Below are 19,613 nucleotides of genomic sequence, written 5' to 3'. Positions count from 1 at the left end.
AGCAGTGCTCGTGCATTAAATCATTAACCGGTGCTAAACTGCTCACTGCATCATGTAATTAACAACTCGAACCATCAATGTATGAATAAAACTCACTTAGACAGCCAACGGTTTCTTTTCTACAGCGAAAGGCCCTATAGGTACCGGTGCCATATTGGTACTGGGTTTCGTTACCCAACCCTAATGACAGGTGCCAAAGCAGCCAGACTCCTGCAGTTAAAGGTCTAATAACAAATCCCTTGATGAAGAGCATTTTGCACCTAGATGCATTTATCTATGTTCAGTATATCAGATACAAGTCGTGTAAATACTTTTTCTCTATATTGTAACACTGCCTATGCGAGGATGAAACGGACATGCTGCATTCTGCATTAACTCTGCTTGTGTCAAAAGAATCAATGACTCAATGCTTCACTGCACACACGCTTGTATTGACCTTCACCGCTCTCACACCGGCTCGGCGATGACTGTTAAAGAGGGATCACACAAGACGTGAAGACATTACGCACAACACATGACTTCAAACACGATGCATCAGAAACCCTGACAGCTGCGTTCACTGATTCAAGCCGGAGCGGCCGCTTATTATGAAGCAGATATTAATAGATTGAGGTTGATTGCACGGTGACATAAACTCTACAACACTGCTGAATTAGCACATACAGCATTATAGAAAAAAATCAAATGGGCCACAAATCTAGTGAATGACTGTATACTGCCCACGTTATAGTGGCGTCAGCTCCTCGAACTGACCGTGTCCAAAGACAGTTCAGCATTCCCATCACGAGCACGTTCCAATTCATCACTGGTGTCCAGACAGCTGTGCAAGGCTAGTGGAACTGCATGCCAGGGATGCAATAAGGCTTTGAGCTTTTAAAAAGCACTCTGGAATACCTGCGAAGAGACCGTGTGAAAAAAAATAATAATAAATTTTGGCATACTCACAATCGAGGTGTTTCTTTTTGGGTCCACTGACTTCATGCGTTGTGGCCTTGCAGACGGCTTTGCTGATGGCTGACCCAGTCATGCTGTGCTGGGCCGCTGCGATGCGATCTGTGATGGACTGTCCTGACATTTTTATTCACCTCTGAGATACGAAAAATTACCTCTAAACTTGACCTGGTCTCGCTGCAAAGGTGTGTCTTTCCACGATTTTACAAAAGTACACTAACTCGATACAAACTGTTGAGTTTGATACGTTTCGAACCAGCCACCAAGTCAACTGGCACTAATTCATACACTTGTAGCAAAAAAAGGAAGGAAAACTTGACCTAACTAGTAAAAATGTCACAACTAGATATGCCGTAACTAATTTGGAGGGGCGAACTGAGCTTTTGTTAGCTAATATTACTAATGCAACGTTGGCACCAAGAGCAGATACTGGAAATATTGAAGTCTGAAGATACAAAACAACTGTTGGAAAATGTCATAGCTATCAGTCAGGCCAGCTCAGAGGATTCAGGCAGAAAATATCACCTGTCAGCCAGCTTGAGCCTCACCAATACAGACCTTTTAAAAGAAAACAAACTGGATATGGGAAGCACTGACAGACTAGCTTGAAATTAGATAGGCAAATCGGTTCTGTGGTTTTTCCTGCCTTTATAAAGCTACTATTATACTGGCACCAAGACCTAACCAGTCAAGAACTCTTGACAGGTTTGCTTGCGAGAAATATGCATAGACATATAAACCAAAACCTTTGAGAGACTTGGCAAAGAGACGGGAAGAAAGCTGGATTAACTTAAAAATGCAACTATACCGGTAACAAAACAAAGGTATTATGTAAGCAATCTATTTAGGCGACTTATCTAATCGACAACCTAAACTATCTGCCCAGCCAGCTGAAGTAGATAAATCACATCTGAGCGTTAACTAGCGCTCCAGCTTTTTTATATTAAACAACTAACGTTACTAACAAAAACAATCCCGCGCGAGCCTAAGCGATTCCTAGATAACACATAAAATTCAAAAAGAGGGGTAAATATTGTTAAAAACAAGTCCAGCACGCATCCCGACGAGGACAGCTGAAAGTGTCCGGCTCAAGTTGGACTCCAGCCCGGTGAGCCAGCGCGTCTAACCGGATGCCTGGTTCTCTTCCCTTCCGTCCCGCTGAAAGTCTCCCTTTAGTCCGCGAAAACGACACGGTTCCGCCTGTGGTGAGACCGAGAGACGTCGAGTTGCTCGGGACTGAAAGAGAGGTAGTGTAGCTGTAAACCCCCCGTCTGACGCCGCGTCTATGGCTGTGGTTTGAACTGTCAGCTCTACGTTATTCCGGTTTGCGAAAGAATGCGCTGGCGGAGCCGTTCAGGACAAAATGGCTTCGCTGTGATCAGGTGAACGAAAAGCTGGAGTTTGATTGGGCGGGAGCAAGTGGCGTTCACGCGTTCGTGGGAAATAGCGTTGCCGCTCTTTACTTGGACTCTTGTTGTGATTCTTTTTTTGACACATGATCCATAAATCATTTGTCATAAAATGCTCTAACTTTTGGATAAATGTAACGTATCCTTTTTATATGTTTTTTTTATTGTACACGTTTTATTTTTAAAACTTTGTTTGTTTGTTTGTTTGTTTAGCATTGCTAGTCGACATCACAATCTCACGAACCTCCTGGCTCCTGCATTTCAATCATCAGCCGCAAGGACTCGTGAATTTAGTTTGGGAATCACTAGTGTTCATGAATGACTTGTCTTTGCTAATGTTTTATTATATTTTATGTACATTTGAAGTAATGTAATTTAAGTAGATTTAATGTTTTGTGCAAGGATCAAAGTCAACCAATCAGAGCTATTCGTGATCCAACAGTGAGACTAGAGTGCAATGTGCCTCTGTTGAAATATTTTTGGAAAATATATTCAATTTATTCAATATATTCAATTATAAATTAATGATAACTATTATTAATCACGTAAGGGTTTTACTGTATTATATTAGTATTAGCCTATATAATTTATATATATTGCACGTAGGCCTAACTGTAAAAATTTGATGTTTGAATTTTGCATTCTTATCTTTTGAAGTATAAATATGTTCGGAATGTCTCATAGAACTGCTTATGACTCAGTCACTCAACCTATTTTTATGTGACTAGCCTATATGTCTGCATGTCTCTCTGAAAACGACATCCAACTGTTTCAGAACCACAACAAAGCTTTCAGATGTCTTTGCCCTTGTCTATTCACATGTGAATGACTGGCTGACTTGTTGTGCTTTTCACCTCGTTATGACACCTGACGCATGAAGCAAAATGAAGATCAGAAACCATCCGTGCCCACCAGGATGAACTGAGTCGTTTTCTTTGTTTAATGCCCAATTAGAGAAGTGAGAAGATGTCCCAAATACCATTTGATCTGTTAATGAACACTAATTAAAAAATATTTAATTAAAAGACACTATATGTATATTAAAATAATACAACATATTCCACAAATGCCATCAAATAACAGACACAATAGATGAACAAACAATTCACACATTTTGCTTCAATTTTTTTGTTCTATATTAGATTTATACATAGGCCTACTAGAATGTAGTGGATAACAGTGAACAAGTAAATTATTGAAGTGTTAAAACATGTAGATAACCCTGAATTAAAAAAATATATATATACCTGACTTTCTCTAAAGTATTAAAACCCAGTGTGTCAAACATGAGGTAAGCAAAGGAAAATGTTTCAGAGGGGAAGTACAACATTTAAACACCTCTCTGTATGAGGAAGTGGTTTAAAGAGCAAAACCACAATGGTGTCAAGCATTGACTTCATCTGGGAGGAGCATGAGAACATGTCTCATTCTAGAAACGTTTTTATTTGTAAATAGTTCATTTGAACTTGTGTCACATATGACTATATATAGTCTACTTAAAAACTGATGACACTCTAACTATATGTCAGTGAGCTCTGAGGTTATGATGAACAAAGACACAACATTTGTGTAAGTAAACCTGTTTTATTCATGTTTTATTTCATCATTGTCAAAATTACTATCAAATTACTAAAAACATATTCATGGTGTGATATCCATATGCACAAAGACAATGCATTTGCAATGAACATTAATATGTTTGACACTAGAAAACACACAACATTAAACTGATCTACAAAAGTATTTCTATAACATCTAAAGTAGCAGATATTTTGAATACTTGCAGTTAGGTGATCTGAACAGCTGATGTGACAGCCCCATCTAGAGGAAAACAGATGCAACTATTTCCATGGCAACTAGATCCAGCAGTAGCCCTTGGCAACAGTTTCTGCAACTGACTGATCACTTCCTCAGGGAGCATCCTACTTAATTAAACAAGAGATGTTGACATGAAAATAATACAATATGATTCAAATTCTGCTTATAAATGTAATAGAAAGTTGCATTGGATGACTTTATTCTAAAAAAACGATTCTGGATCATTAGATCATTAAAAATAGCTAAAATCTATGGCCCAAAAAATTAGGTTTCAAATGGCTTGATAATTGTTTTACCTTGTTTTTACGAAAGCTCTTAATACATTCATTTAAAGTACAGTGTGTGGTATTGCAGAGGATTTGTGAGCGATTTCTCTTGACTGACAGAGCATCCATCCAAACCTGCTAAAATGGTTTACTCCTCCCTCTCATTCGGTCAACACTTGCGTCATCCGTATAGTCAAATGCTTGTCTCCGTAGATGCTAAATGAATTCTTTTACTGCCAACATACAGTCAGGCTTTAGAGCTGTGAATTTCACATTTACAAGTAGTCATTTAGCAGACACTTTTATCTCAAGTGAGTAACAAGCGATAAGCAATTTATTATACAAATTCTATCTTACATTTTAAACATTCTGATGTCCTTTAGATGACCCTTCAACTCTGTTACATGACTGAAAAAAAGTGTGATTTATATTTAAGTATTTCATAAGGAACATGGGAACATAAAAGCATAGGGGCATTCCTCAACCAATGTGTAATACTTAAATACAAAAGAGGGGGAAATACGCACATCCAAAACATCTTCAACAGGTGCACGACCGAAATGGAAAACTGCACCAAAAATCTGCACTGTTCAACTAAAATAAAACAATAACATTTTAATCAGAGATTTTCAGTGATCTCTGATTGAAACGTTGCGGTTTTATTTTGAAAATAACAGGAATAGTTGGCAGATTTTCACTGTTTTCAACCATATTACTTAAATATGGCAAAGCCTTGTGAACGCCTGAACATTGATGTCTATTTCCCCACTAAAGAAGACCAACATAAGTGCTTCAACACACATACCAATCTCACAGTCATGAATGCACACTCTCTTTCAAACAAAAGCTTCTATCACACCACTCCTGACATGCTCTCATCTTCAGGTCCAACAACTACAGGCTGGCAGCAGCCGGTGCAAATGTACCGCAGCACACAGAGGTAAACGCTGCCGGACAGTCCCACGGTCAGAGCCAGCAGGATCAGACTCAGGTACGATGGCCCAGGTTGGTAAGCAAATTCTGTGAGAATGTCACTGTCCATTACTGCAGGTAGGTCAGAGTTCTGGGCTGGTAAATTGAGAAGAGATGAGCTGTTAGTTTTATTTAGCAATTTATTTATTAGACAAGTCATAGCATCACATTAGCAATATTTTACCTACTGCTGTGAAATAACCTTTACCTGTCAGTTTGTGTACTGTATTTTATATTGCACATTGTTTTATTCTGTGTATATTTTCCAAAAATGCAACTACAAAATGTCCACCAGCCACAATAAAGTATCAAATTAATACATTTTAAAAGGCTAAGGCCATCTTCTTTTGTACATTGTATTGTAGAGCATGACAGCTGGCTGTCTAATAAAAGGCAGTAATAAACAGACCATATGAACAATATTTTATAAGTAAGAGAATCCAAGGCAGTACCTGAAATCAATGGAAAAATAAACAGAAGCAGCAATTCTGTATCCTTCCACAGCATTATGGAGACTTTACCGCTGGGTTTTAAAGCTAAAACACAGCAAAACATCAATTTAAATCTATTTAATTTTATTTTTACAAATTGCAAATTACTTTTGATGAATCCTTTCTGACATAACGTTTCTCTTAAGTGTGCTACTTACCAAAATATTTGCTCAAACTTGATTTCAGGAAAACATCTTGCACCGCCTCTTTCCGTTTTTTTCAAAGGTAATTTGGTCCCGACAGTCGTTAAACTTTCGATAAGCACGAAAGCCGGTAACAGTTTGCTGTCCAACGCACTTTTACGGAATTCCCTTTGATCTTTCCGTAACGACGACGCGCCGTGACACTATCGCATCCTTCTGTTGGAGTGTCGAAGGAGCAAATATCCTCATCGCTCGCCAATTCACGTTCCCCCACTACAATATACCTGTAAAGCGATCAATACACATTCGCTGGGGATGCTCTCAGACCTATTATTGCCCAAGGCTGGAAATACAGTACTTCTATAGGCGTGAAATAGGCTAATGCTCTCTCTCTCTCGATCATTAGCCCGTGCAGCTCACCCCCATATTGTTCCAAATGATAACATGTGCAATTACCCTTCAAAATCATAGAGCATCTTCAGCCTTCAATTGCACATAACGCTAGAATGAAATCACGCCCCAGTTGTACATTGCATTGAATTTGTGTAACGTTCCCACAAGTTCCCCGTTTTGTGAGGGTTCTTCTGAAGTGACGTCTGAGTCATTGTACGAAATGGGCCAATTTCCATTTTAAAATGTGTTTTATTTCTTAGATTTTAAAGATTGTATCATTCGAAGATTATGTTTGTAAATTATAATTTATAATAATAGCTCTGATATTATAACCAGTTGTTTGTTGTATAAAATGGTAAGTAGGCTGACTATTTAAAACCGCCTCCTTCTGACAAGCCTAACATTTTTTTTTTATTATTATTTATAGAAATGAGCATCCTTTTAATAAAAGGGAATTAGGATGGTAACAGGGTTTTTGCATAATCTGGGGACACAACTTCAAATCTTTTTAATATTATGTCCAATGAAATCAAAATATATAAAATAATGACATACCTTTTAATTACTGTATTATTTATTATTATTATTATATCAAAATGTTTATATATGCTAATACAGCAAGGATGGACATGAAAAAAAAATGAAAAAAACATAGTAAAGGTTGGTTAAAGCTTTTCATTATTCAAGCCATTGCATACACATATGTTCAGTGACACAAAAGGACATTTCTTTTTTTGCTGAAACATTTAACCGTCTCATATAAATTGCCATAAAATTATTCATCATCATGTCTGCTGAATAAAAAGTAGGCTTAGTAAAGGTCACTGTTAGACACGCTCCATGTGGCATACTCTTACATGGCAAAGACCACTTAAGCAGTCCAACAAGCAGAGAGAAATAAAAAATTTACATATATGATTACTGTATTGTGAGATGTTAAATTATAGCTACAAGATACATGCAATTATACAGATAGATTTACACAGTCCAAAACACCTGCTCAAATCATGTCAAAAAGTGAAGCCTATTTAGTAAGAGATCTGTGGGGATCCATAAATTATGGGCACCGGAGCATGGATGGTTGGTGCTGAAGAAAAACCTCTGCAAGTCAGACAAAACAGACATGGTGCAAAATTACTGCTGTGAGCAGACAGTAAGCATATGGGTCATGACATAAAAAAACACTCAAACATCCAGCCTCCTCGGTGTCAGCCGAGACACTTCTGCACAATTACTTGTCTGATCCTAATGCTTTCATGTTTTTGCATACGTACGCACGCACACACATAACACTTGACTGTGTGAATCCACTGCTGATTATTCACACTAATGGAATTCATTTTGTATGCTGCTGGCACATGACTGCTTAACTTTGAATTGAAGTCGCTATCATTTCAAGATCTTACATCATCCTTGATCTTTGATATAAACCTTATATACAAAATAAATATTTTTTTTTCTTTTGTATCAGCTATTATGTGTGAAAAATTGTCATGTGCAGGCATATCTCTAAAGAAAAAACATAGTTGGATCAGATATGCTTGTCATCTGTGATCTGCATTTTAAGTTGACTATTCAACTGTGTTTTTAGAGCTTCAACTATTGTGTACAAGCTTGCTGTAGACTGTGTTTAAAATAGCACACCCTACGCGATCACAAATACATGCACACATTTTTAGGAGGCAGAGTTTAAGTCAGAGGTTTTAACAGACACAAAGTCGAGACAAATGTGCACACACTGCTCTTCTGCTGCAGTATAACCACAAGAGCCTTATTTAGTTGCAAGTCTATAACATTAAGTATTTATCAGAGAAAACTCTGTGTAAACGCTGCATGTTTTATTGATGACATTGTTGTTTTTGGTATGTGTAAATGTAAGTGCATATAAATGTTAAGGCTTCATGGTCTTGTCTTTGCCACAACATCTTACATCAGCACAATCTGAAGGCCCAACAAAGGGTGTGACCGTTCTCTCTCTTTCTTTTTCTCTCTATATTTTTCTTTCCCATTCTGTTCAGTGTTCTTTTCACCATCTCACCCTATAATTCACTGTGGGGTTTTCTGCTGGACTGGAATGTTGTACAGACAGAACATCTAGAGTCACTGCGCTCTTTTAGGTTATAATCAAAAGCAGGGAGGATCAGTACACTAGGGTCTGATTCCACAGGAACAGCCTCCGTGTCAATGGCCATTACATTTTCTACAAGACACATGATGGCTGCATCAATGTTTGTGTTGTCCTGTTAAAAATAGGAAAATATAATATGAATAGAAATTCTTTTCAAAGAGGCATCTAGTCAATAGCTAGTAGGGCTGTCAAAAAAAAGTTAGAATTTCGAATATTCGTCGAATTTTTTAAAACAAATCCACATTCGAATGCAAAAACGTTGCATTCGAATTTTAGGTCTGCGTCAGCCGTCAGGCAGCCTAATCAGTGGCGCACGAAATGCGACGACGATGTAAGTGTCATCGCATTTTAATGCTTTTGTTAGCCTATCCAGCTGAACCCACTAGAAGCGACGCTGCTACGTTGTTCATTCAATATATTGCGGAAAACGAGAGCATCAGTGTGGAGAAGATGTCGTTTACGTCAAAACTGAAACCAAGCCGTTCACGCAGAATGCATATATATCACATTTTCTAGAGGGACATCTATCAGCGTTGCACTCGCGTCTCGCACAAGAGAGTGGCATGATTAGAAAGCCATGGAAAATTAATGTAAATTCAACTTTTAAAAAACATGTCTCAAGACTTTATGGCGGTTTTTCCCCATCCCACTGTATCTCGTGTTTTTACTTTTGTGACTGGTTTTCGGTCCTTTGTATTAAACTATACATACATGCATGGTACTGTTTTTTTGCTAATTGTTTAAGCAACTTTATTAATTACATATGGTTTATAAACATTATTTTAAACATTATGCAATTTTTTCAAAGATAGTCATGTTATTTTATTACGCTTTGAAGAAACGTGCATAATATTTTGCTCGATGCGCCCTCTTGTGGCCTCAGGAGAGAAGCCAAAAGCTTTTTTTCCCCCTAACTGAAATTATGCCTTTTAAATTCGAATATAATTCGAATTTTGATAATATTAAAGTGGAAAATTCGAATTGAGTTTTTCAGTCATTTTGACAGCCCTACTAGCTAGGGTTATATAATGAAATATATAGCCTATAATCAGTACCTTTGCAGACGTCTCATACCACCCCACAAAACCATGGTCCCTGGAGAAATTGTCGAGTTTGGGCAGTTTGGAACACAAACCATGTCTCTGTTGGTCACACTTGTTGGCCAGCAAGACAGCTGGTAGGGGACGCCCATTGCCAAGGGCAACTTTAGAATCAAGATCTTTTTTCCATTTCAACACAGCTTGGAAGGTGGTAGCACGAGTCATGTCAAAAACCACCAGCGCCCCAACGGCCTCTCGGTAGTACACACGTGTCATGTTGCCATACCTCTCTTGTCCTGAGAATAAATAGGAAAAAAAAGTGTAAGATAGTTTCTGTGTATGTTATTTAAAAGAATAGTTCACTTGAAAGTAAAAATTAGCTTCAAGTTTACTCAAATTCAGGCCATCCAAGATGTAGATGAGTTTGATTCTTTATATGAACAGATTTTGAGAAATTTAGCATTACATCACTTGCTTACTAATGGATCTTCTGCAGTGAATGGGTGCCATCTGAATGAGAGTTCAAACAGCTGATAAAAACATCACAATAATCCACAAGACTCCAGTCCATTAATTAATGTATTGAAAACTGCATGTTTGTAAGAAACACATCCATCCTTAAGGCGTTTTAACTTTAAACCACCACTTCTATTATCTATAATAATGCTTCTTCCAATAAATAAAGTCCATCCCCTGTTGTCCTCTCAACAAATCCACCGACCGATATTTGTTTAGAACTATTTTCGCTTATAACGGTGTATACGGTGCTTGATCTGTGCATATTTTTCTCCTGATTTAGTCATGATGATTTTTTCACTGGAGAAAGCAAAATTATGGATAGTCTTGAAGCAATGTTTTGAAATTAAATGATAATGAACATTCAGAGTTTTTTGCTCCACATATTCTGTTACACCAAATACACAAAATAATGATCTTTAAAAAAGCATCATATGACCCCTTTAACTGATGGACTGTAGTTGTGTGGATTACTTGTGATGTTTTTATCAGCTGTTTGAACTCACTTTCTGAAGGCACCCATTCACAACAGAGGATTCATTGGTGAGCAAAATCTGTTCCGACAAAGAGACAACCTCATCTACATCTTGGATGACTTTAAGTAATTTTTGTTCCCTTTTTGTATTGGTAATATTTTCACAAATTTTTTTCTTTTCTTAGAATGGCTAAACTTTGACTTTAAAGGCAGGGTATGTGATTTTTCAAAAACACTTTAGAAAACTGATTCGTGCCGAATCGCAAAACAAACTTGTAGCCAATCAGCAATAAGGGGCGTGTCTACTCGTGATGTGGAGGGGAGAGCTTTCAGTGCATGGGACGGACATTAGCTGAGCCGAGCGACAGAAAGATGGGGATGGCGGATAAAAAACAAAAGAGGAAAACGTCTGCGGAACGATAAGGCAAGAAGTAGGACCCGTGTAAATATCGGATCAGCTTTCCAGCGCTGGAGAGAACTGAAGGAGCGGAGGCCTGCGATCGGACGCCGAGGTTGCTATGTTTCTTCTCAGTAGGTGAGTAACACCGTGTCTACAACAGCTAAAGTCTGCCTACACTGGACGCGATCAAACGACCGTTGAAAACCATTTGAAATTTGTGTCAGCACGTCATAAATAGAGCCCGGCAGCAGTTTTCTGTCGGGATTTGTTGAGCCGCGCCGCTTACGTCCGTAGACACGGTGTAACATTGGTTTTGCTTTGTTTCACAGAACTAATCGTTGCCTGGGTTGCGTACATATATGTGGGGCGGAGCTATCAAAATAGGGGCAAGACCCTTTTGGGGTAGGGGCGTGTTTGTTTTGGTGATTTCAAATATCAACATTGGCTACCAGAAATCCCTTACTCTGCCTTTAACTTAAACACATTACTCAGCCATTCAGAAATGTGCATGAATTCCTTGACTGCAGACAACATAAACATCTTCCCATATCACAAATGACATGTGCTTGACCACACTGGAAAAGCAAAATCTTTAAGCTCTTTTATAAAATCTGTCAGAGCAGACAGATGCATTTCCATTTGAACACGGTTCACAATTTGTTCTGTTCACAATTCGACATGGTTAACTAACTGTGCCCTGTCATACTGATGGGACGCCTATAGTGATGATGACAGTATAGTACAGTATTTTTCTACACACATTTTCGGCAGGACGACACATTATGCTAGCTAACTCATTAAATTAATATATTACTACAACTTTGAATGGACATACGTATATTATCCCTATACTGTAATCATTACAAACACAAACTGTAATCATTGCCTAACATGTTTATTATGTCTGCTTAACTGAATATATCTTGAATTTAACTGAATTGAATCGAATCATACAATATTGTCAATAAATGTTCTTAGCTAGTCGGTGAACTTTTAAATTTTGATATGACACAATCATTCTCCACAGTGCGCACTAGCTTCAATGTTTACCTACAGTACCGCATTGTTTCCAACTCTTGCATCATCAAGGTTACATACATTTTAATCCTGATTTCATAGCACCAAATAGAAAAAGACGTGACCGGATTGGCAAGGTATTACAATGAGAACAGTTCTTTTATAGAGGATCTTAAATGGACCTAACCTGTATTAATGCATTATCATGGCAAATATTAAGGCGAACTGGGGCCAATTAGACTTTCACAGGGTTCACAGTGGAGTACCTTGAAATTTGATTTGTATGAGGTTCTGTGTGAGGTCATAAAACTACTACGTTCAATTAGGGATGACTGTCATGCAATCTTCCAGATACTCTTGAGTTAAATTCAAGCTCAGGAGCCACTCATAACACTGTCACTAACTATGCTAATAGAAACCTTTATTTAAATCTTTCCAGTTTTTGTTCATTTAACATTATTGTTGTTATCGTAAACCTGAAAAATAAAAGCAACTCTGTCTCTAGTTTTTAGAATTATGTAAACATATCTCTGAGTTTTCCAATCTGTCAGCCATGTTGAATTAAAAGCACTGTGGGAATGTTTTGTCCTGGAGTTGGTGTGTTTTTTTGTGTTTTTGTGTTTGTTTGTGTGTGCGTGTGCGTGTGTGTGAGAGGTAAAGTGTTTTCCACCAGTAGGTGATGCGAGGACCCTCACATGAGACCAATATAAGCACAAGACCAGTGAATATAAACACGAGACACACATTCCTGTCCCTGTGCTTCAGTTTATTCCAAGTATAAACACAGAGAGGGATTCATACCACTGTGACATCACATACACCAGCTGAGAGCAGGAAAATCTCAAACAAGGCATGTTATGGACTGTAATGGCATTGTTCAAGCCAAGTGTTAAAAACATTACTCCAGTAACATTTTTCATCTCTTTCCGTCTTTCTGTATAGCCTACTGTGTGTGATTATTTTTCCAAGGAATAACATTATGTGGTGCATTTCCACTGTGTACGGTCAATAAAAACAGTGCTAGGAAACTGAAGGTTAGAAAGGGCTGAAACTTGTCTGACATCATATTCTTTTTGTAAACACTGTAAAATGTTTTTATCTTTTTATCTAAACAGTTTTGGTTCCATCCATTTAATGTGTCACAAAACTTAATTTGTACTGTATTTTGTGAGTTTTGCCAGTTTTTTTTTTTCAACAGTAAAGTCAAAGTGTATTACTGCAGATTTTGGCACCACTTTGATTATATATTTAAGACGACTGAAACAGCTGCCTTTTATGTATAAATGTAGGTAGCTGACAGATATCATAGGCATGATCTTTTAGTGTTTGAGTTTGAGGTACAAAATGGCATGGATAATATAAATAGCCATACAAGAATCAGAAAATGTTGTGTAGAATAGTTTAAGACGCGGTACGGCATGTCATATCGCTTGAAGGCTCCTCTCAACTACCCATATGCTCATTTATTTACATAAGCCTATTGACTTTTTAGATAAAGCAGTGACAATCATTAACATTGCAGGCAAAGACAAGGAACTATACATAACTTAAGCAACTGACCTGCGATGTCCCACAACTGCAGTCGAATGACTGTCTGGTGATCCCAATTCAGGACTTTCAGAGCAAAATCAACACCGATAGTCGCGCGGTAATGTTGAGAAAAAACCTGATTCACATAACGCTTTATGATGGAAGTCTTCCCCACACCTAAATCTCCAATGACAAGTACTTTGAGTAACCTCTCCTGCTGCATGTCAGCAGTCTAGAGTACATGACACTTTTATCCAAAAGAAAGAAAGCTTTCGTTTTATGTAAAATTAAAGTCGTGCTGGACGGAGTTCTCACTACAGGTTTTCGTGGATAGTAAAAATGACAAACAAAACGAAAAAAATTCACTGCGAGGACGCGCGCTTACAGCTGTCAAATAGTGCGTTTCAAAAAAGCATTTCTTCAAGAGGTGAGAAGTTTCGCACTTCATTTGCCTGACTGTCGACAACTTTTCATCGCGCTGTCGAGTCATTCAAGTCAAATATCCTATACTGCTGATCTGTTCAAGAAGCCCATCACAGTGTGCCAAACTGAACTTTAGGACTGGAGCGTTTAGTCCAGGGTTTAGTCTCGAGAATAAACTACAACTCCCGTCATACTGGTTATCTGGTTCGTATGTTCGTAAAACTTTAAATAGATGGCGCACAAGAAATGTAAATGCCCATGTAGGCTACAGTATAAAGAAAATGTATAGCCTACTTAAGCTAAGTAAAACTAAAGGAAGATAGTTTACCCCAGAAGGAGTAGCTACAGACTATGCCATAGGCCTACTACTTTTTTTATGACGTTTTTAACCGTTCTAAATGTACATTTATCAAAACAATATTTAAAATAATTTCAGTGCAATACTGAAAGACTTTATTCGTTTAGACGATTTTTAGAAGTGGGATAGATCAACAGGAAAAATGGGACCGTTTTCAATTAAAAACAAAAGGATGTAGGCAGCATAGTCAAACATTCAAATCTGGCACTTTTAAAGTAGGCTAATTGAAAACCTATTTATATGTAAAAAATAAAAATAGAAAAAAATTTTTTTTTTTTAAATCAGTAGGCCTATGTTCCCCAAGATCAGCATAAAATTATGTATGAAACAACATAAGTGAGTCAAAGAAAGAAAGCATTGAAATATTTAATGTCTATGGCTGCTATTAGGAGGATTGTGGTACTGGTGCTGATGCGGGATGAGTCAGGCTATATGATGCTTCCTACTGTCGCTTACATTTCATCAGCACAAAACATCCAAACATTTCTCCATCTTCCAAGCGTGGATCAAAACATGACAGGCATAAATCATCTTTGACTTTTACGTGACTTTGATCCAGGCAGGGGTCATTTCAACAACACGCCGACTCTTCTTTAGCAACATCTAAGCAAAATAGACCGCCTACACGGCGCTGTTTGATTTGCACCTGTTTGTTTGTTTGTTTTTCCGTAGAGACGAATGTTTTGTTTATTATTCGGTATGTTATGTAAATAGTTTATGTCCGTCGTTTCATCCAGCGGTTTCTAAAGAGGCTTCAATCCTTTAAAGATTATGGAATCTGCCGTTTGGTAGCTTTGAACCGACCAAACAAAAACAACGTAAGTAAAGAGCACCGAATAAGGGACCCTCTACACAGATGCTTCTACACAAAGACAACGCTTTTTAAACAGTTGTCTCTTTTGTAGATATAGAACAGTGAAATCTCAGTAATCTAACAGGCATCACATAGCCTACTGTCAGTAGGTCATGTTACTGTTAGATTGGTTGTATTCAGTTGCACATGACTAAGAACATATAAACACATATTGCATTAAAACAAATTATTATGTGTAGCCTATATTCTTCCATTACTGAAAAAGAGCATTAAGTTAATACTAAAATAGTATGGCAATTATATAGAATTGGCTATATATTTGCTATATTTAAAAAATGTCACATCATAAGCTGTATTTTAATGATAGATAAAGAATACACCACCAGATCTTTATCATAGCTGATGCAGGCCTTAAAATCAAACTCTGAAAGGCTAATTTTGTGCTTCAACTACTTTCCCACAGAAAGCAAGGACAGAGATAACTACAACACATCCGCAGAAGAGGTTACAAAAGCTTTAAAGAGAAATTCGCTCTATTTGCTCCTTTTAGTAAACTGGTAAAGCAGGCTGGCAAAAAAACGTGGGTGAATAAAATAAAGAATGTGTCTTTCTCTTTTCTGTTCTGTCCTTGGAATTGGAAATCATGAACGCATGTTTTGGCAGCATCTAATTCACTTCTCTTCTTTTTGCTTTGACAGACCTGAATAAACATGGAGACAATTTGGCTTTACCAATTTCGACTGATTGTTATTGGGGACTCCACTGTTGGAAAATCGTGTTTAATTAGACGATTCACAGAAGGCCGCTTCGCACAAGTGTCGGACCCGACAGTCGGGGTAGATTTTTTCTCCCGCCTGGTGGAGATTGAACCTGGGAAACGCATTAAACTGCAGATTTGGGACACTGCAGGCCAGGAACGCTTCAGGTATTGTAAATCTTTATCTTGGATTATGTTACATTAGACCGTTCTCATGATTCTGCATCACTGTAAATAGCCTAACTGTCCAATAATTTATTGATTGTTCATAGGGTGGATGACTACATTTCATATAAAGTTGTTTAGGTGGTTTGCCTCATAAAATTAAAATCCTATAGACCCCTAATTCCATAAAGATGTATGTCTATGAATAATATCACTGTTTATTAGCTCAGAAAGATTTTTATGCCGATTGGCACATTATTTTACATATTTAACTATTGTACATTGTCAAATAGTTGCTTACACATCAAGAGAAACCTCTGTCTTAAGTTAAATCATCAAGCTTATCTGATCAGGAGTCCCTATCCATCCACCTGATTGGTGTTTCCATGGTATCCGTGATGATGTATTTCTCCCAGACTTGATGACAGACTGATTCACACGTCACTGATTCTTTTTTATATATATTCACCCTAGGTGATTCAGAGATACTGTCTATATTTGCTAATGAATACAGCTCAAGGTCTCTTTACCAACAAACGTTTTTTTTGAGGAACTCCTACAGGAAATATAAATATTGGTGAATCACTGCCTTCTACAATGTCACAAATGTCTGACATAAAGTGATGTCAGTAACTCCAGAGGCCCCTCGGCATCCTTCACAGCTCAGTGCATTCCCAGCAGTACTCCTACACAAGCTCAGACTTTTTTTACAGTCTCACTCTGATGCCTTTTTACACATTTTTTTCCATCTACCTTGTTTTCCATCTCTGCCTTCTGTTGCAGGTTTACATTTCCTGTTCTCTCCGCTCCTGTCAAACACACAAACGCCTTTCTCATATTCATTTCTAGTTTTACAGGACAGATTCTGTTGTACATCCACACTCCACTTCTCATAAACGCGTAGTTTGATCATCTTACTTATTTCTAGACGCTACACAATACCTTCAAATCTTATCTATCTACAAACTTTTTAACTTTTTTCTTTCAGACAAGGCATTTGACTTTATCATATTGTTTCAAAATTTCTACCTTTCTAGTTATAATTAGTTTATTTCAACTCATTAAAGTCACAATGCACCACAAGTAGTGACAGATTTTTTCTTCTGTATTGTGACGAGAGAAGTGTAGAACATCTTGGTTCAGTCCATCAGTTGTTGATTGGATGGAGGAGGCAGGTCTGAATGCAAACTTTCAGTCAGTTCTAACAAAGGTGTGAAATTTCCAACTAATCTGTTGTTTTACCGAAAGTCATTAAAATTTGATTTGAAAAAGATTCCAAATCAGATCAATAACATGCATTTAGAAAAGACATTTCATGCCGACATTAATTCTACTTGTTTACATTTAAATTTGAATTGCAATTCTGCATCCTGTATACTACCTCAATTCAAATTCAGGAACATGGTTTCATTTTGTTATGCTTTCTTCAGGTCCATTACCAGAGCATACTACCGTAACTCCGTGGGAGGTCTGCTGCTCTTTGACATCACCAACCGTCGCTCCTTCCAGAATGTTCACGAGTGGCTAGAAGAGGCACGCAGCCACGTGCAGCCCCACAGCATTGTCTTCCTGCTGGTCGGCCACAAATGTGATCTGGAACCACAGCGTCAGGTGAGCCGGCAAGAGGCCGAGAAACTAGCGGCTGCATACGGCATGCGCTACGTGGAGACTTCAGCTCGTGATGCCATAAACGTGGAGAGGGCTTTTACGGAGCTAACACAGGATATATTCGAGCTGGTGAAGAGTGGGGAGATTACCATCCAGGAAGGTTGGGAGGGAGTGAAGAGCGGGTTTGTACCGAATGTGGTGCATTCATCAGAAGAAGTGACAAAGGGCGATCGCCGGTGTTTCTGCTGAGTCAGTAATCGCCACCCTGGTACCTATCAAACATTTGGGCCCCGGTGGACAAAAAAACCCTGCTTCCTCCAATCACAGGGTCAGTCTTCAACTCACTGATTATGACATCATCACCCCTTTCCTGCCTGCTGAATGCCTAAACGAGTCCCACCATGCCATATTGCTTCACTTTTCTATACTACTTTGCTCATTTCCCTAATCACACAATCTTGTAAATGGCCAAATTGAACTGCTAAGAATGAAAGGTTATAGCAGAACTGCTGCTGAAAGGCCGGTCAGAACTATATCTGCACTTTAACTGTAACATCTCTTATTCATTCTGTTGAGCCACGAAAGTTAGAATTCCCAAATGAAGATGCTCTGGCTTTGGACATCTCCAGTATCGAGAATAAGCTTGTTCCAGGTATCTTCTATTGGTTGTATCATGGGGCAGATAACTGACTAGCACAAGTTTTACTTGCTGACTTTAACGATGAATGCTGGGATATGCGTTTCTGTTGACTCAAAGATCTCAGACTTGAAACATTTGACTGCTGAAGGTGTCAAGAGTCTGATTATTTTAGTAAAGGCAAACGGAAAGGAGATATACTGCAATATACTACATGAAGAATTCCAAGACTGGAAAAACACAATCTGTAATGATTCCCATATGAACAAAACTAGATTTTCAATTGTAATTGAAATGGTGCAAGATACACGTCACCTGATATGATAATCCATCATATCACCCAAGAGGTTCATTTTATGATCTAATGCATATATTCATGAGACTACTGAAAGTAGATCCATGAGCCCCAGATGGATTAATAAACGTGCATTATTTTACAAATATTAACATTTCACTTATCACACATTACCACAAGAGGCCTCTGGTGCTCACCAGAATTACAAAGAAACCTTAATCAGTTGTACTTAAGTACATCTTTTACACCTTTTATCCCAAAGAGTGTTTCTGATGTTACAGCTTGTGATTGTACTAATGTGAAAAAAGCAAGCTCTTCCTATAGGTTTTCTAATGGCCCAGTGAGGGCCATTGACCTTGTACCATTCACACAAGACATCTGTATCTATAGAGCTTGCATCGCCGTGTATTTAACCCTTACTTTATTCATCTATAACATCTTTACTTTTTGAAATGACTTGCTCTTCACTTTTACTCTCACCCCTACGAAATATATCCATATTCCATTGGAGAAGATGTGTTGATACTGTCCATAGCAGTGCACAATTGGCCGAGTAGTTAATCTGTCACATTATTGGATAACATGAAGCCATTTCAAAACATGGCAGACGGGGTCTCAGCTAAGAACCAGAGGAGTTTGGATTGGGTTGACCACTTGCTCGCTCTAGAAGCTTTTTGTGGCTGATGTGGATTTGCAAGGACTGGCTGTACAAACACTGTTTCAGTGAATTTGAGACACCCTGTACCTCTTCATCAAGGGAACTTGAAATGTACTACAGATTAAAATAACATATTAAAAATGTTCTGGTTGTATATTATAACTTCATTAACATTCCACCCACGACCTGTAGGAATTGAGGGTCATTGTACAGTTCAATGATGATATTATCATTACAGCTGGTGTGCTGCTCCAAAAGCATGTAATTAAAAGGCAATAGAATATCAAGACAAAATCTGTAGTTTCAGTACTGCACAAGTGATTGTCAAAGATTGAAAGAAATGGACAGA

The 19,613-nt window shown here is 38.0% G+C and overlaps 3 protein-coding genes across 9 annotated transcripts in view; 1 reads left to right on the top strand and 2 right to left on the bottom strand.

The window, feature by feature from the left end:
• The window catches only part of LOC107742289 (phosphatidylinositol-binding clathrin assembly protein-like), an 84,445-nt gene extending 82,133 nt beyond the window's left edge, over positions 1-2,312 (bottom strand). For 4 of the 7 annotated variants that reach the window (XM_016555192.1, XM_016555194.1, XM_016555195.1 and 1 more), the window contains exon 1: positions 946-2,311. In XM_016555192.1, coding sequence (XP_016410678.1) covers positions 946-1,075 — 130 coding nt within the window. In that variant the 5' untranslated portion in view covers positions 1,076-2,311. Of the gene's footprint in view, positions 1-945 lie in introns of all 7 variants that reach the window. The other 3 variants (XM_016555188.1, XM_016555189.1, XM_016555193.1) reach the window with 1 other exon arrangement.
• A 4,797-nt stretch (positions 2,313-7,109) lies between these two features.
• Positions 7,110-14,099, bottom strand: LOC107742285 (ras-related protein Rab-38-like). Its single transcript, XM_016555185.1, has 4 exons — positions 13,580-14,099; positions 9,627-9,907; positions 8,482-8,683; positions 7,110-7,544 (listed from the first exon to the last, which is right to left on the bottom strand). Exons 1-3 carry the CDS (start codon positions 13,770-13,772, stop codon positions 8,483-8,485), a joined length of 675 nt encoding a protein of 224 aa, XP_016410671.1. The 5' UTR covers positions 13,773-14,099; the 3' UTR covers positions 7,110-7,544; position 8,482.
• A 684-nt stretch (positions 14,100-14,783) lies between these two features.
• On the top strand, positions 14,784-18,075 carry LOC107742286 (ras-related protein Rab-39B-like). The gene is made up of 3 exons (XM_016555186.1): positions 14,784-15,148; positions 15,843-16,069; positions 17,497-18,075. The coding sequence occupies exons 2-3, from the start codon at positions 15,855-15,857 to the stop codon at positions 17,921-17,923; spliced, it is 642 nt and encodes a 213-aa protein (XP_016410672.1). The 5' UTR covers positions 14,784-15,148; positions 15,843-15,854; the 3' UTR covers positions 17,924-18,075.
• The last annotated feature ends 1,538 nt before the right edge of the window (positions 18,076-19,613 follow it).

The sequence above is a fragment of the Sinocyclocheilus rhinocerous genome, unplaced genomic scaffold (assembly GCF_001515625.1).
Source record: "Sinocyclocheilus rhinocerous isolate Xijiao unplaced genomic scaffold, SAMN03320098_v1.1 scaffold75, whole genome shotgun sequence".
Taxonomy (NCBI): domain Eukaryota; kingdom Metazoa; phylum Chordata; class Actinopteri; order Cypriniformes; family Cyprinidae; genus Sinocyclocheilus; species Sinocyclocheilus rhinocerous.
Note: the sequence above shows the minus strand (reverse complement) of the source record. Positions and strands in the feature narration are given on the sequence as shown.

Bases quoted from the DNA above. Each gene is read 5' to 3' on its own strand.
- LOC107742285 (XM_016555185.1), bottom strand. From the start codon at position 13,772: ATGCAGCAGGAGAGGTTACTCAAAGTACTTGTCATTGGAGATTTAGGT. The intron at 9,908-13,579 runs GTCAGTTGCTTA...ATTTATTCTCAG, and splicing joins GCAGTTGTGGGACATCGCAG to GACAAGAGAGGTATGGCAAC. The intron at 8,684-9,626 runs GTACTGATTATA...TATTTTTAACAG, and splicing joins GGTATGAGACGTCTGCAAAG to GACAACACAAACATTGATGC.
- LOC107742286 (XM_016555186.1), top strand. From the start codon at position 15,855: ATGGAGACAATTTGGCTTTACCAATTTCGACTGATTGTTATTGGGGAC. The intron at 16,070-17,496 runs GTATTGTAAATC...TGCTTTCTTCAG, and splicing joins GCAGGCCAGGAACGCTTCAG to GTCCATTACCAGAGCATACT.